Source organism: Triticum urartu, chromosome 2, assembly GCF_003073215.2.
Source record: "Triticum urartu cultivar G1812 chromosome 2, Tu2.1, whole genome shotgun sequence".
NCBI classification, from domain to species: Eukaryota; Viridiplantae; Streptophyta; class Magnoliopsida; order Poales; family Poaceae; genus Triticum; species Triticum urartu.
This window is the reverse complement of record NC_053023.1, coordinates 682,835,254-682,852,299: the sequence shown is the minus strand read 5'-3', so window position 1 is coordinate 682,852,299 and position 17,046 is coordinate 682,835,254. Positions and strand designations below refer to the sequence as shown.

The following is a 17,046-nucleotide window of genomic DNA, read 5'->3' as shown; positions in this document are numbered from 1 at the left end:
TGTTAGGAAGATCTTTGACACTGCTAAAAAGACAAACACAAATAAAACATGTACGTGAAGTGGTCCCGTTTTTCTTCTACGGATTATATACACCTTAAACTCTTCCGCTACTAACACTTGTATATGTCGGTCCATGTCAATTTAACCTACATATTTCATTAATTCCTACCATTTTATTGTCAAAATGGACGGGCGCAGCAACGCGCGCCTTCATGATCTAGTGTCTATTGATTATTACTGGAATTGGTTCGACAAACTATTTATGTGACAAATTTACAAATATACTGACCCAGCCTGATAATATGACTAATCCATACAGTGGATATGTGCCAATGCTCAAATTTGAAAAATGAAGGATTCAACTTTTTTTGAAATATTATGGGTGAAGTCGCGAGTATGCCCATCAATCGTAAAAATATATAGTTCGACTTAGTCATAGGTTTTGTAGTAGTCTTGCCTTGCCGCTGCCTCTCCTCTCTGCTCCTTGCTGCCTGTGGCTGTCCCATCTCTCTTAGCGATGTTGCTGCTGCACTTCTTCTGAAGCTCTTCTCAAACCCGTTGTTGCAGTTCTCCTCTGAACTCCAACTTGTTGCCTCTCTCTCTCTCTCTCGCTCTCAATTTTTCTGTAATTCTGTGAACCACTCTCTCTCTCTCTCTCTCTCTCTCTCTCTCTCTCAATTTCTCTGTAATTCTGTGAACCATTACTGTGCGAAAATATGATTTGTGGTATTTGCTTGAGTGAACCTGTAAGGTTTGTACCTTCTGCAAAGTGCTAGCACCTACATATTATCCAACATTTTCTTCTAAATGTCAAGAGGCATGAGCCACAAATTTTCTCAAGAATGACCCTTGGTATATATAAGGCATGCATTCAATTTTAATAATACTCTTTTGGCTCTCATTTATCTGTTGCCATAGAGCATCGTATAATATAGAAGAGTCAATCAAACATAGCTCTTTGAATATCAGACAAAATATTGGTTGCCTGATTTATTTATAAGAAGATTCTTCTATGTATTTAGTTACATGGTTTTAATTTGATCGTCTTCTTTCAACTTTTTTTTGCTGACTATGATATTTCCTTAGGTTCACCTTGACCTTCACTGCCCGTGTAAGAGCTTAAGTAAATTGATGTTGTATCATCAGAATCTGTAGCCCTGCACAGTTTTTTTTGTCTATACATACACTTCAATTTCTTGCTTGCACTGAAATCCCTCTTTGTCACAGGATGAGTCATAAACTGAAGATGATGATCCCTTGGACACAGAAGAAGCTTCCTCTGTCCTCATCGCTGCACTGCAGTCTTTCGGCCAAGCTCCGGTGAATGACGACGAAGAAAAAGATATCGTGACAGAGGTAGATGTCTTCTTGCGTCCTACCCTAAATGACAGGGGCTCTCCTATCAGCAAAATAGCTACTCTGGAGGCGCAGATGACGATCGCAAGAGACCGTATCTTGAGGATAAGTGAATGACTATGAGGTCTACATGTTAAGTATAGAAACCTGACGTGGACAAGTGTGCGCTTTGCTGCCACTTCTTTGCCAGCCGGAGTGGCCTGTTTTCAGTGACGATCATGGATCATGGTGTACATGCATGTATATGTTGTGTCCTGATAGACTGTACTACAAGATTTTCTTGAATGGTTTGGTACTTCTGTTTTATTATGCTATGAAGAGTGTATGTGTATGCTGGTCCCGTGTACTCTGTTTGTACGTCTGGTTGGCAGGAGATTGGGCGAGGTTTTGTATCTTCTCAGGGGTTGCTATCTTGCCGTACATACTCAACTTCTTTGGGTTCAAGGTATTTTCTTTCTTTCTTTCTTTCATGAAGAGGTTAAGTCGGAGGAGAGGATCCGGATCCCGGAGGGCGCACTGCTCTGGCCCCACTCCACTCACCATGCTGGCTGCCCCGCTCGGCCCTGCGGCCCTGCGCAGGTATTCACCCACCTTTCCACTGCCCCTGTAAGGACCTCCTTGATCTTGTACCTATTCAAATCCAAATCCTAGCAAATACACTTCAAAACAAGGTACTATTGTAGACCTCCATCCAATCCGTGATGCCCCCTAATCAATACATGTGTAGGCGTTGTCCATTGCTAATTTAATACTTTACACGTTAGAACATGGTATCAGAAATAGTACGTGCATGTTGCACGGAGATGTTATTTCGCATGCATGAATTCTAATTTAAGCTTAAAGTTAGGCATGTCTAATCTCACACACCATATAATTTCCTTACTGTTCACTACATCTTTTTATCTCCAGTTTGGATAGAGTCTAAGCGATAAGTCTTTAGTCTGATTTATCTTCAAAAGTTTGCTAGAGGCTATAGATGACCTTCTGTGTTTTCTTCAATAGTTTTTTGGAGTGCAACAGTATGAACTGGTTTCCCCATCAGGGCTGTATTTTCTTTTCTTTGATAGATTCTATAGTCATGTACTTTCGTTTCATGTTTCCATGTTTGCCTCTTTCTTGCTGAGGCTTTATTCGGATGAACTTTTGTTGTTGTGTGATGTGTCTACATAGGCATGAACGGACATTTTGATATTGCCTGGTTTGAGACGTTCTTTTATTCTTTGACTCAGGCACTCAGCTACGTGTGGTCAGTGATGACAATCGACAGAATCTCTGTTTGAAAAAATATCCGTAATTACTAGCAGCATTCCATAATTTGTATCGGGCTGTCTTGGTGTCGCTGTTGGGGAACGTAGCAATAATTCAAAATTTTCCTACGTGTAACCAAGATCAATCTATGGAGTCATCTAGCAACGAGGGAGGAGTGGATCTACATACCCTTATAGATCGCGCGCGGAAGCGTTCAAGAGAACGGGGTTGATGGAGTCGTACTCGTCGTGATCCAAATCACCGATGATCCTAGCGCCGAACGGACGGCACCTCCGCGTTCAACACATGTACGGAGCAGCGACGTCTCCTCCTTCTTGATCCAGCAAGGGGGGAGGAGAGGTTGATGGAGATCCAGCAACACGACGGCGTGGTGGTGGAAGTAGCGGGATTCCAACAGGGCTTCGCCAAGCGCCTTGGGAGGAGGGAGATGTATCATGGGAGGGAGAGGGAGGCGCCAGGGCTCAGGGTGGTGCTGCCCTCCCTTCCCCCCACTATATATAGGGCCAAGGGAGAGGGGGGCGCAGCCTTGGCCCTTCCTCCAAGGAAGGGTGCGGCCAGGGAGGAGTCCCTCCTCCCCAAGGCACCTCGGAGGTGCCTTCCCCCTTTAGGACTCTTCCTTTTCCTCTTCTCTTGGCGCATGGGCCTCTTGGGGCTGGTGCCCTTGGCCCATATAGGCCAAGGCGCACCCCCTACAGCCCATGTGGCCCCCCGGGGCAGGTGGCCCCACCCGGTGGACCCCCGGGACCCTTCCGGTGGTCCCGGTACAATACCGGTGACCCCGAAACTTGTCCCGATGGCCGAAATAGCACTTCCTATATATAATTCTTTACCTCCGGACCATTCCGGAACTCCTCGTGACGTCCGGGATCTCATCCGGGACTCCGAACAACTTTCGGGTTACCGCATACTAATATCTCTATAACCCTAGCGTCACCGAACCTTAAGTGTGTAGACCCTACGGGTTCGGGAGACATGCAGACATGACCGAGATGACTCTCTGGTCAATAACCACAGCAGGATCTGGATACCCATGTTGGCTCCCACATGTTCCACGATGATCTGATCAGATGAACCACGATGTCAAGGACTTAATCAATCACGTATACAATTCCCTTTGTCTATCGGTATGTTACTTGCCCGAGATTCGATCGTTGGTATCCGATACCTTGTTCAATCTCGTTACCGGCAAGTCTCTTTACTCGTTCCGTAACACATCATCCCGTGATCAACTCCTTGATCACATTGTGCACATTATGATGATGTCCTACCGAGTGGGCCCAGAGATACCTCTCCGTCACACGGAGTGACAAATCCCAGTCTCGATTCGTGCCAACCCAACAGACACTTTCGGAGATACCCGTAGTGTACCTTTATAGTCACCCAGTTACGTTGTGATGTTTGGCACACCCAAAGCACTCCTACGGTATCCGGGAGTTGCACAATCTCATGGTCTAAGGAAATGATACTTGACATTAGAAAAGCTTTAGCATACGAACTACATGATCTTGTGCTAGGCTTAGGATTGGGTCTTTGTCCATCACATCATTCTCCTAATGATGTGATCCCGTTATCAATGACACCCAATGTCCATGGTTAGGAAACCGTAACCATCTATTGATTAACGAGCTAGTCAACTAGAGGCTTACTAGGGACATGGTGTTGTCTATGTATCCACACATGTATCTGAGTTTCCTATCAATACAATTCTAGCATGGATAATAAACGATTATCATGAACAAGGAAATATAATAATAACTAATTTATTATTGCCTCTAGGGCATATTTCCAACAGTCTCCCACTTGCACTAGAGTCAATAATCCAGTTCACATCGATATGTGATTAACGCTCAAGGTCACATCCCCATGTGACTAACACCCAAAGAGTTTACTAGAGTCAATAATCTAGTTCACATTACCATGTGATTAACACTCGATGAGTTCTGGGTTTGATCATGTTATGCTTGTGAGAGATGTTATAGTCAACGGGTCTGAATCTTTCAGATCCGTATGTACTCCGTAAATTTCTTATGTCATCTTGTAGATGCAACTACTACGCTACATTTGGAGCCATTTCAAATAATTGTTCTACTTGGAGCTATTCTAAATTGTTGCTCCATTATACGTATCCGGTATCTCTACTCAGAGCTATCCGGATAGGTGTTAAGCTTGCATCGACGTAACTCTTTACGACGAACTCTTTTACCACCTCCATAATCGAGAAAATTCCTTAGTCCACTAGTTACTAAGGATAACTTTGACCGATGTCCTGTGATCCATTCTTAGATCACTCTTGTACCCCTTGACTGACTCATGGCAAGGCACATTTCAGGTGCGGTACACAACATAGCATACTGTAGAGCCTATGTCTTAAGCATAGGGGACGACCTTCGTCCTTTCTCTCTATTCTGCCGTGGTCAAGCTTTAAGTCTTAACTTCATACCTTACAACTCAGGCAAGAACTCCTTCTTTGACTGATCCATCTTGAACACCTTCAAGATCATGTCAAGGTATGTGCTCATTTGAAAGTACCATTAAGCGTTTTGATCTATCCTTATAGATCTTGATGCTCAATGTTCAAGTAGCTTAATCCAGGCTTTCCATTGAAAAACACTTTTCAAATAACTCTGCATGCTTTCCAGAAATTCTACATCATTTTTGATCAACAATATGTCAACAACATATACTCATCAGAAATTCTATAGTGCTCCCACTCACTTCTTTGGAAATACAAGTTTCTCATAAACTTTGTATAAACCCAAAACTTTGATCATCTTATCAAAGCATACATTCCAACTCCGAGATGCTTACTCCAGTCCTTAGAAGGATTGCTGGAGCTTTGCATACTTATTAGCATCTTTCAGGATTAACAAAACCTTCCGGTTGTATCACATACAACCTTTCCTCAAGAAAATCGTCGAGGAAACAATGTTTTTGACATCCTATCTGCAAGATTTCATAAATAATGCAGTAATCGCTAATATAATTCCAACAGACTCTTAGCATCGCTATGAGTGAGAAAGTCTCATCGTAGTCAACTCCTTGAACTTGTCGGAAAACATCTTAACGACAAGTCGAGCTTTCTTAATGGTGACATTTACCATCATTGTCCGTCTTCTTTTTAAAAACCATCTGTACCTAATAGCCTTACGACCATCAAGTAGCTCTTCCAAAGTCTACACTTTGTTTTCATACATGGATCCTCTCTCGGATTATATGGCCTCGAGCCATTTATCGGAATCCGGGCCCACCATCGCTTCTCCATAGCTCGTAGGTTCATTGTTGTCTAGCAACATGACTTCCAAGACAGGATTACGTACCATTCTGAAGTAGTACGCATCCTTGTCATCCCACGAGGTTTGGTAGTGACTTGATCTGAAGTTTCATGATCACTATCATAAGCTTCCACTTCAATTGGTGTAGGTGCCACAGGAACAACTCCCTGTGCCCTGCCACACGCTAGTTGAAGAGATGGTTCAATAACCTCATCAAGTCTCCACCATCCTCCCACTCAATTCTTTCGAGAGAAACTTTTTCTCGAGAAAGGACCCGATTCTAGAAACAATCCCTTATTGCTTTCGAATCTGAGACAGGAGGTATACCCAACTGTTTTGGGTGTCCTATGAAGATGCATTTATCCGCTTTGGGTTCGAGCTTATCAGCCTGAAACTTTTTCACATAAGCGTCGCAGCCCCAAACTTTTAAGAAATGACAGCTTAGGTTTCCCTAAACCATAGTTCATGCGGTGTCATCTCATCGGAATTATGTGATGCCCTATTTAAAGTGAATGTGGTTGTCTTTAATGCCTAACCCATAAACTATCATGGTAATTCGATAAGAGACATCATGGTATGCATCATATCCAATAGGGTGCAGTTATGATGTTCGGACATCACACTACGGTGTTCCAGGCTGTATTAGTTGTGAAACAATTTCCACAATGTCTTAATTCTGTGCCAAACTCGTAATTCAGATATTCATCTCTATGATCATATCATAGATCTTTTATCCTCTTGTCACGACGATCTTTCAACTTCACCCTGAAATTACTTGAACCTTTCAATAATTCAGACTCGTGATTCATCAAGTAAATGTACTCAACATCTACTCAAACCATCTGTGAAGTAAGAACATAACGATGTCCACTACACGCCTCAGCACTCATTGGACTACACACATCAAAATGTATTACTTCCAACAAGTTGCTTTCTAGTTCCATTTTACTGAAAAACGAGGCTTTCAGTCATCTTGCCCATGTGGTATGATTTGCATGTCTCAAGTGATTCAAAATCAAGTGAGTCCAAACGGTCCATTTGCATGGAGTTTCTTCATGCATATACACCAATAGACATGGTTCGCATGTCTCAAACCTTTCAAAAACGAGTGAGCCCAAAGATCCATCAACATGGAGCTTCTTCATGCGTTTTATACCGATATGACTTAAGTGGCAGTGCCACAAGTAGGTGGTACTATCATTACTATCTTTTGGCATGAACATGTGTATCACTACGATCGAGATTCAATAAACCATTCATTTCAGGTGTAAGACCATTTGAAGGTATTATTCAAATAAACAGAGTAACCATTATTCTCTTTAAATGAATAACCGTATTGCGATAGACATAATCCAATCATGTATATTCTCAACGCAAACACCAAATAACAATTATTTAGGTTTTAATACCAATCTCAATGGTAGAGGGAGCGTGTGATGCTTGATCATATCAACCCTGGAAACACTTCCAACACATATCGTCAGCTCACCTTTAGCTAGTCTCCGTTTATTCCGTAGCCTTTTGTTTCGAGTTACTAACACTTAGCAACCGAACCGGTATCTAATACCCTGGTGCTACTAGGAGTACTAGTAAAGTACACATCAACACAATGTATATCCAATATACTTCTATCGACCTTGCCAGCCTTCTCATCTACCAAGTATTTAGGATAATTGTGCTCCAGTGGCTGTTCCCCTTATTACAGAAGCACTCAGTCTCGGGTTTGGGTTCAACCTTGGGTTTCTTCACTAGAGCAGCAGCTGAATTGCCGTTTCATGAAGTATCCCTTTGTTCCCTTGCCCTTCTTGAAACTAGTGGTTTCACCAACCATCAGCAATTGATGCTCCTTCTTGATTTCTACTTTTGCGGTGTCAAACATCGCGAATATCTCAAGGATCATCATATATGTCCCTGATATATCATAGTTCATCACGAAGCTCTAGCAGCTTGGTGGTAATGACTTCGGAGAACCATCACTATTTCATCTGGAAGATCAACTCCCACTCGATTCAAGCGATTGTTGTACTCAGACAATCTGAGCACAAGCACAACAATTGAGCTTTTCTCCTCAGTTTGTAGGCTAAGAAAATCATCGGAGGTCTTATACCTCTTGACGTAGGCACGAGCCTAAAATCCCAATTTCAGCCCTCGAAACATCTCATATGTTTCGCGACGTTTCAAAACGTCTTCGGTGCCTCAACTCTAAACCGTTTAACTGAACTATCACGTAGTTATCAAAATGTGTATGTCAGATGTTCGCAACATCCATAGACAACGTTCGAGGTTCAGCACACTGAGCGGTGCATTAAGGACATAAGCCTTCTATGAAGCAATGAGGACAAACCTCAGTTTACGGACCTAGTCCGCATAATTACTACTATCAACTTTCAACTAAATTTTCTCTAGGAACATATCTAAACAGTAGAACTGAAGCACGAGCTACGACATAATTTGCGAAGACCTTTTGACTATGTTCATAATTTGCGAAGACCTTTTGACTATGTTCAGGATAATTAAGTTCATCTTATGAACTCCCACTCAGATAGACATCCCTCTAGTCATCTAAGTGATTACATGATCCGAGTCAACTAGGCCGTGTCCGATCATCACGTGAGACGGACTAGTCATCATCGGTGAACATCTTCATGTTGATCGTATCTACCATACGACTCATGCTCGACCTTTCGGTCTCTTGTGTTCCGAGGCCATGTCTGTACATGCTAGGCTCGTCAAGTCAACCTAAGTGTTTCGCGTGTGTAAATCTATCTTACACCCGTTGTATGTGAACGTAAGAATCTATCACACCCGATCATCACGTGGTGCTTCGAAACGACGAACTTTCGCAACGGTGCACAGTTAGGGGAAACACTTTCTTGAAATTTTAATGAGGGATCATCTTATTTACTACCGTCGTTCTAAGTAAACAAGATGCATAAACATGATAAACATCACATGCAATCAAATAATAGTGACATGATATGGCCAATATCATATAGCTCCTTTGATCTCCATCTTCGGGGCTCCATGATCATCGTTGTCACCGGCATGACACCATGATCTCCATCATCATGATCTCCATCATCGTGTCTTCTTGAAGTTGTCTCGCCATCTATTACTTCTACTACTACAGCTAACCGTTAGCAATAAAGTAAAGTAATTACATGACGTTTATGTTGACATGCAGGTCATAAATAAATTAAGACAACTCCTATGGCTCCTGCCGGTTGTCATACTCATCGACATGCAAGTCGTGATTCCTATTACAAGAACATGATCAATCTCATACATCACATATATCATTCATCACATCCTTTTGGCCATATCACATCACATAGCATACCCTGCAAAAACAAGTTAGACGTCCTCTAATTGTTGTTTGCATGTTTTACGTGGCTGCTATGGGTTTCTAGCAAGAACGTTTCTTACCTACGCAAAAACCACAACGTGATATGCCAATTGCTATTTACCCTTCATAAGGACCCTTTTCATCGAATCTGATCTGACTAAAGTGGGAGAGACAGACACCCGCTAGCCACCTTTATGCAACTAGTGCATGTCAGTCGGTGGAACCAGTCTCACGTAAGAGTACGTGTAAGGTCGGTCCGGGCCGCTTCATCCCACAATGCCGCCGAATCAAGATTGGACTAGTAACGGTAAGCATATTGAACAAAATTAACGCCCACAACTACTTTGTGTTCTACTCGTGCATAGTAACTACGCATAGACCTAGCTCATGATGCCACTGTTGGGGAACGTAGCAATAATTCAAATTTTCCTACGTGTCACCAAGATCAATCTATGAAGTCAGAGTCATCTAGCAACGAGGGAGGAGTGGATCTACATACCCTTGTAGATCGCGCGTGGAAGCGTTCAAGAGAACGGGGTTGATGGAGCCGTACTCGTCGTGATCCAAATCACTGATGATCCTAGCGCCGAACGGACGGCACCTCGGCGTTCAACACACGTACGGAGCAGCGACGTCTCCTCCTTCTTGATCCAGCAAGGGGGGAGGAGAGGTTGATGGAGATCCAGCAACACGACGGCGTGGTGGTGGAAGTAGCGGGATTCCAACAGGGCTTCGCCAAGCGCCTTGGGAGGAGGGAGATGTGTCATGGGAGGGAGAGGGAGGCGCCAGGGCTTAGGTGTGCTGCCCTCCCTTCCCCCCACTATATATAGGGCCAAGGGAGAGGGCGCAGCCTTGGCCCTTCCTCCAAGGAAGGGTGCGGCCAGGGAGGAGTCCCTCCTCCCCAAGGCACCTCGGAGGTGCCTTCCCCCTTTAGGACTCTTCCTTTCCTTTTCCTCTTCTCTTGGCGCATGGGCCTCTTGGGGCTGGTGCCCTTGGCCCATATAGGCCAAGGTGCACCCCCTACAGCCCATGTGACCCCCCGGGGCAGGTGGCCCCACCCGGTGGACCCCCGGGACCCTTCCGGTGGTCCCGGTACAATATCGGTGACCCCGAAACTTGTCCCGATGGCCGAAATAACACTTCCTATATATAATTATTTACCTCCGGACCATTCCGGAACTCCTCGTGACGTTCGGGATCTCATCCGGGACTCCGAACAACTTTCGGGTTACCGCATACTAATATCTCTATAACCCTAGCGTCACCGAACCTTAAGTGTGTAGACCCTACGGGTTCGGGAGACATGCAGACATGACCGAGATGACTCTCTGGTCAATAACCAACAGTGGGATCTGGATACCCATGTTGGCTCCCACATGTTCCACGATGATTTCATCGGATGAACCACGATGTCAAGGACGTAATCAATCCCGTATACAATTCCCTTTGTCTATCGGTATGTTACTTGCCCGAGATTCGATCGTCGGTATCCGATACCTTGTTCAATCTCGTTACCGGCAAGTCTCTTTACTCGTTCCGTAACACATCATCCCGTGATCAACTCCTTGATCACATTGTGCACATTATGATGATGTCCTACCGAGTGGGCCCAGAGATACCTCTCCGTCACACGGAGTGACAAATCCCAGTCTCGATTCGTGCCAACCCAACAGACACTTTCAGAGATACCCGTAGTGTACCTTTATAGTCACCCAATTACGTTGTGATGTTTGGCACACCCAAAGCACTCCTACGGTATCCGGGAGTTGCACAATCTCATGGTCTAAGGAAATGATACTTGACATTAGAAAAGCTTTAGCATACGAACTACATGATCTTGTGCTAGGCTTAGGATTGGGTCTTTTTCCATCACATCATTCTCCTAATGATGTGATCCCGTTATCAATGACATCCAATGTCCATGGTCAGGAAACCGTAACCATCTATTGATCAACGAACTAGTCAACTAGAGGCTTACTAGGGACATGGTGTTGTCTATGTATCCACACATGTATCTGAGTTTCCTATCAATACAATTCTAGCATGGATAATAAACGATTATCATGAATAAGGAAATATAATAATAACTAATTTATTATTGCCTCTAGGGCATATTTCCAATAGTTGCAACCTAGGAAGTACAAACAGGGTCGGTCGTCACCACAAATAAAAACATTGTCGAGCCTTACTTTTTGCAGGTTGCCTTATTTCTGTTTTTTAAGGAAAGATAGCAATTTCATTCATTACAGTCCTGTTGCAAGGACACTGCTAGATCGCGGTGCGTCGAGATCATAATTGCTACACTCAAAGGTTATATTGACCTTATTGCTGACATTTGCAAAAATTATATTAAAAAATGTTGCATAATAGCACGTGGAGCAATTTATACTTAATATTTCGCCCGATGCAACGCACGGGCATTTGTACTAGTATAAATAACTGTAAAATGCGAACCAAATCCAACTTCACTTGAACTCCGGGCCGTTGGTTAGGACCCTGGGTTGTTGGGCCATGACGACAAAACGTATCGTTTCTGCTTTCCACTGAGTCGGCCTCATTACAAGGATTGGGCCCCCGGTCACACGGCTTCGACTTCATTGAATTTTTTTTCCAGCTGTTCGACGTCCGGTCTGTCACAGCGACGGGATGAACTGACGCTGCACGGATCTCAGAGAGGAACCGGATCCCTTCCTCCCTCCGAACGGCAGCTCGGCAGCTCAACTCAACCCCAACTCAACCCAGCCCAGCCGTCGTCGACCCTAGAGAATCTGCGAGGAGCAGCAGCGGAGAAGAAGAAGGAGACGGTGGTCTCTCTCCGCCATGGCCAGCTCGTCTGCCGACCCGGAGAAGCTCATGGCCAAGGCCGACAAACTGCAAGTCCCCTCCCCCCTCTCCTTTATCTCTTCCCCCCTCCCCCACACCGGGATTCCCCTTGCTCCTTCCGATGCGCGCGCCGTCTGATCGCGGCCCAGAGGGCGGACTAGTCGAGGTGCCGCTCTCGAATTAGAGTTTTCTACAGTAGAGTTTTTCTTTCCGGATCGTGGATTGGAGCGTCCTGGATCTGTGCCTGATCTTAGGTGAGGCGGAGCTAGCGATTTTTTTTAATGAAAATATGTGGCGCTGATTTTAGGATCTTGGTGACCTCCAAGTGGTTGGTGGAGGTAAGCTTTGGGGTAGTAGGATTCAGACTGCTTGCCCCAAATGCTAGGGGATTTCCTAGCCATTCCTGCCTGAAAGGGATCATTAGCTTGGAGCAGGCGCAATAAACTTGCAGGAAAAAGATCAAGCAATGCGATTAGGCTGCACGCCGGCTCTTTGTTTTGCTGCAGTTTTGTTTACATCCGATCTGCGCTCCTAGGGAAACACGAGTAGACTCTGTCTCCCTGATCATATATGTTCATATCCCATTAGCCATTGAAACACCAGCGGAAGCAGGCATGAGTGTAGGCGTACCAATTCTTGTGTCAGTCTGTGTTGCTTCTTACTGCGGTTATGCTTTCAGCGGTGTAGCTTGTTGAGCATGTTAGCACATTTGGCTGTTGGAGAATTTGTGGTGCCAAATCCACTGCACTAACTAGTGTGGTACATTCAGAAATTTTACTTGGGCTATTCTCCACTTCGATTGTGATAGTAGATGAGAACAACAGCACTTCTTTTTGCGGGGAACAAGTGCACATTGCCTTGCATAAAAGTGAACCTCTTGTTCATCGTAGTTTCTCAAAAGCTCACCAGTTTATTTAAAACTGACTGATACTCTCTTCGCAACATAGTTTTCATAAGTTTTTTTTCTTCCCAATTGCCTGAATTTCAGATACTTATTAGACGATATGTTTACATTGCCACCTGTTTGTTTTAGCGCGTGAGTGTTTGCTAAGTATGCTGATTTTTGTATTTTTACTGATGTTACTGTATCAAATCAATTTCATTTAAAGAAATTCCTTTTGCATCCATTAATGTGCTAAATGAATATGAACAATCTTTTTTCTAATATATTCTTTTGCAGAACAAAACTGAGCTTCACAAGATGGAATGCTGATTGGAAGAGTGCTACCGCCTTGTACGAACAAGCTGGTCAGTGACTTTGTATGCTGTCGCCATATTCGTATATTCTCTTTCACTGTTTGGTACGCTGCGTTGTATGTAATGAAATTTCATCTCCACTTTAAAGCAATTGCTTATAGATTCAGAAAGGACAATGAGAAAGCAAAGGATGCATTTGAGAAGGCTTCAAAAGGACAAGAAATGATCTCATCGTATCCTTCAGGAATTTATCTATGTCTGTTGTGCTGTCACATCGTTGAACAATCACCTATTTTACCCTTGACTAATTCCCTAGACCGTGGGATGCTGCTAAGCATATGGAAAATGCTGGTGCTTTAGCAAAGGAGCTTGGACTCTGGAATGAAGTTTCGGACTTTTATCGCAGAGCATCAGAATTTTACCGTGAATGTGGAAGATCGCAACCTGCCTCTGATGCTCTTGCAAAGGGTGCCAGGTAATTCAAAAGCAATCCGATCATCATTCGTTCCGAGGCTCTGTGTCTAATCATTATAATATCAGTGCCTTGGAAGATAAAGCTCCAGAAGAAGCAACTAAATTGTATGATGACGCTTGCACACTTCTAGAAGAAGATGGAAAGGAGCAGATGGCTTTTGACTTGTACCGTGCTGCTGCAAGTTTATATGTGAAGCTTGAGAAGTAAGATTGCACAGATCAGCTTGTGCATGTCAATTACACTACATTTTTGCATGTCTTTCTACAAATCCATGGCATGCCATGTGTCATGCATGATTTTCTTGAATTCATTTACTCTTATGTTCTTTGCTGTTACTTTTGGAGCAAGCACATTTTAGGATAGAAAAGGAGTCTCGATCCCAAAACTTTGAGAGCAACACTAGGGGAGTAATACAATATCTACTTGAATAAGTACTCCCCAGTAAACACCGACAGAATTGGAGTAAGCTACACACACACCAAATGGTGGGCAATGATAGGTGGTATCTTTACCAATTTCGGTTCCTACAGTTGTTCTTTCCGGTACTTGGGGATTAATTCCCAGTCTTTTGGTCTATCCTTGCAATTTTTGCTTTAACTAAGAATACTGTTTGGTTCATCAAACATAAAGAAGCAGGCAGAGACTATGGAAATCGGCAAGGGCTTACATTTGTTTACTAAAATAATCCAAACTGGTTGATGCTATATTCCACGAGCTTTTACATCCTTATTCTGGGATTTGTGTATGTTTTGATTGAGTCTCTTTTTTTGGGACAAACCCAGCTCCCTTCTTGCACGCCTTTATTCAGTAAATTCACAGGAGGCCCTTTTTTGTGTATGTGCCTGCCTATTTGTTTTGGTCTTTTTTTTTCTCCTTCCCTGAACAATTGCTCTGCTTAGAATTATTAGAGCTTATTGCACTCATACCTTTTGATGGTTCTGTTTGCTGAATGTACTTGTGGATTAAAATGTTCTTGAAGTTTTAGTGGCATCCTTATTTATCGTTGGATTCTTCAGTTCACACGTTGTCCTTGATCTTTTTCTGACATTTATGCACATATACATCACTTGGCATTCTTAGCAATCGTGTTTATGTACTGATTTATGTGTCATTTCATATTTGGCCATGTCTGACAGGTACTCGGATGCCGCTGCATTCCATTTAAGACTTGGTTCAGCTGCTGATAAGTGCAATGCCGTCAACAGCCAATGCAAGGTAATATTTACACAAAATGTGCTTAGCTATTCAGAAATTTGTACTTTGCAAGGTTTCTGAGGGAAACCTTGGTATTCACCAAAATGTGTTCGCTGAATAGTGTACATTCTGAAACTTTGTTTTTTTTCCTTCTTTCGGCAAGATAATTCTTGCAGCGAGAAAGATTATGCGGTGAAAACTGAAAAGTTTCTTAACAGATAATGGCATGCTAGCTGGTCTTGGAAGTTTATCCCTTATAAAACACTGATGTGCAAAATGAAACTATATTCATTCTGTCTTGTTCAGTTAAGAGGTATCACGATTTTGAAAAAAAGAAGTGTTAATCCAGAGTTGTTCCATGTGTGCAGGCCTATCTGAGTGCAATCATTATCTACCTTTATGCACATGATTTTCAACAAGCTCAGAAATGCTACAATGATTGCTCAGAGTAAGTTATGCGTTGGTGATAGACTGGTATTGCCTTGGCATGTAACATATTTTGTGTTATGTTGGTTGTATTAAATCACTTTCCTTTCCTCCCTTTCTGTGTTGCAGGGTTCAAGGCTTCCTGAATAGTGACCAGAATCGATGTGCAATGAAACTGTTGTCTGCTTATGAGGAAGGTGATGCTGAAGAAATCAAGCGTGCTGCTCAATCAAGTGCCATTAATCACCTCGACCATGTGGTATGTCTTTTGAGATCCTTAGTCAAAAGGCTATCGATTATATGAGAAGATGATCTATGATGGTGCATGTGCTTAGAATGGTGAACTAAGGACTCTCCTAATGCACAGGTGCTTAGAGCAAGTGCTTAGTGTGCGAGGAGGCCTGGGAACTGAACTCCCAATGCATAGGTGCCTAGTTTGTTGTCGCTAAGGTTCATTTAGTTAGCTGTAGGTTCTTTTGTGCAAGCTCAAGCGGTAGCAAGGGGACAAGGACAAGGGGATATGAACGGGATCAAAATATACACAGGGCCTTGTGCCTGGATTCGTTTATTTCTGAGGACACCAAAGTCTTCTCTCCTCCACAATTACATTGCCTCATCTGCTTTTTGCCTATGTGGCATACTTAGCACCAGTACATGGGAGGGCATCGTGCTGAGGCATCATAGGCTAGACATGTTACTGAGAATGTTCCTTTTAATTAAGATATATTCTTCAGATTCTACCATTGTAACTGTGCCAGTCTTGTGTGCTTCAGCAGTAGTCTCAGGATAAGTTTCATTTTCTTATCGAACTAGTACAAGACCGTTCCATCTCACTTTAACTGTGCTCGTGTCTTCATTCGGACTGACGTGGTCGGTCGCTGCAGGTAATTCGGCTCGCAAGGAAGCTACCAACAGGTGACCTGCAGGCCATCAAGAAAGATGTAGGAGGCGACGACGGGGATTCCTTGGACGAGGATGACCTAACTTGATCCCAAACGTGCCCAGCGAGATGCAGAGAGAAGCACAATCAATCGAGTGACTCAAACTATGTGCCGTTGATGAACAGGAAAGGTTGTAAAAACACATTCTGAATTACATAGAAACTTGTAGGCTGCATCTGTATCATGGATTGTGATCCCCTTATTTTCGTTGTTTTGGATCTGTGCACATACATCCTACACCTATACTGCTGGTTTGCTGTTGCCACATTCTTATTTGTTCGATTACCTGGACAGTGTTCTGTTATTTGTATATACACCAGCATATGCTGAAGGACAAACGGATTCCACAGGTCTGGATTTGTATTCTACTTATTACTCCGTCTGAAAAAGCTTGTCTCTCAAATGAATGTATCTAGCATTAGATACATTCATTTAAAAGGCAAGCTTGGGACAAGCTTTTCCGGACGGAGGGAGTAACCAGCAGTATGTCCCGCGAACGGCTAGATTACATATTTTTTGAACTATCATTTAGAATAACCAACATATATGTGTTGCAGAAACATAATTATGCTTTTGTATAGACATGGCTTACCACCCTTTGTATTGTGTTCTTGGCAAAGATTGTCAACCGAAGGTTGATAGATTTGCTCTTCGGCTAATTATGTAACTGACAAACTTGTGGACCGATCTTGGCCTTTTCTATCCTCCTACTAATGATTTTTGATGTGGTTTTAGTAAGGATTAAAT

At 43.2% G+C, this 17,046-nt stretch overlaps 1 protein-coding gene across 1 annotated transcript; it reads left to right on the top strand.

Moving 5' to 3' along the window:
- Positions 1 to 11,827: 11,827 nt before the first annotated feature.
- On the top strand, positions 11,828 to 16,652 carry LOC125539720 (gamma-soluble NSF attachment protein). The gene is made up of 9 exons (XM_048703232.1): positions 11,828 to 12,116; positions 13,247 to 13,314; positions 13,412 to 13,496; positions 13,580 to 13,738; positions 13,804 to 13,941; positions 14,875 to 14,953; positions 15,301 to 15,380; positions 15,488 to 15,617; positions 16,243 to 16,652. The coding sequence occupies exons 1-9, from the start codon at positions 12,064 to 12,066 to the stop codon at positions 16,345 to 16,347; spliced, it is 897 nt and encodes a 298-aa protein (XP_048559189.1). The 5' UTR covers positions 11,828 to 12,063; the 3' UTR covers positions 16,348 to 16,652.
- The last annotated feature ends 394 nt before the right edge of the window (positions 16,653 to 17,046 follow it).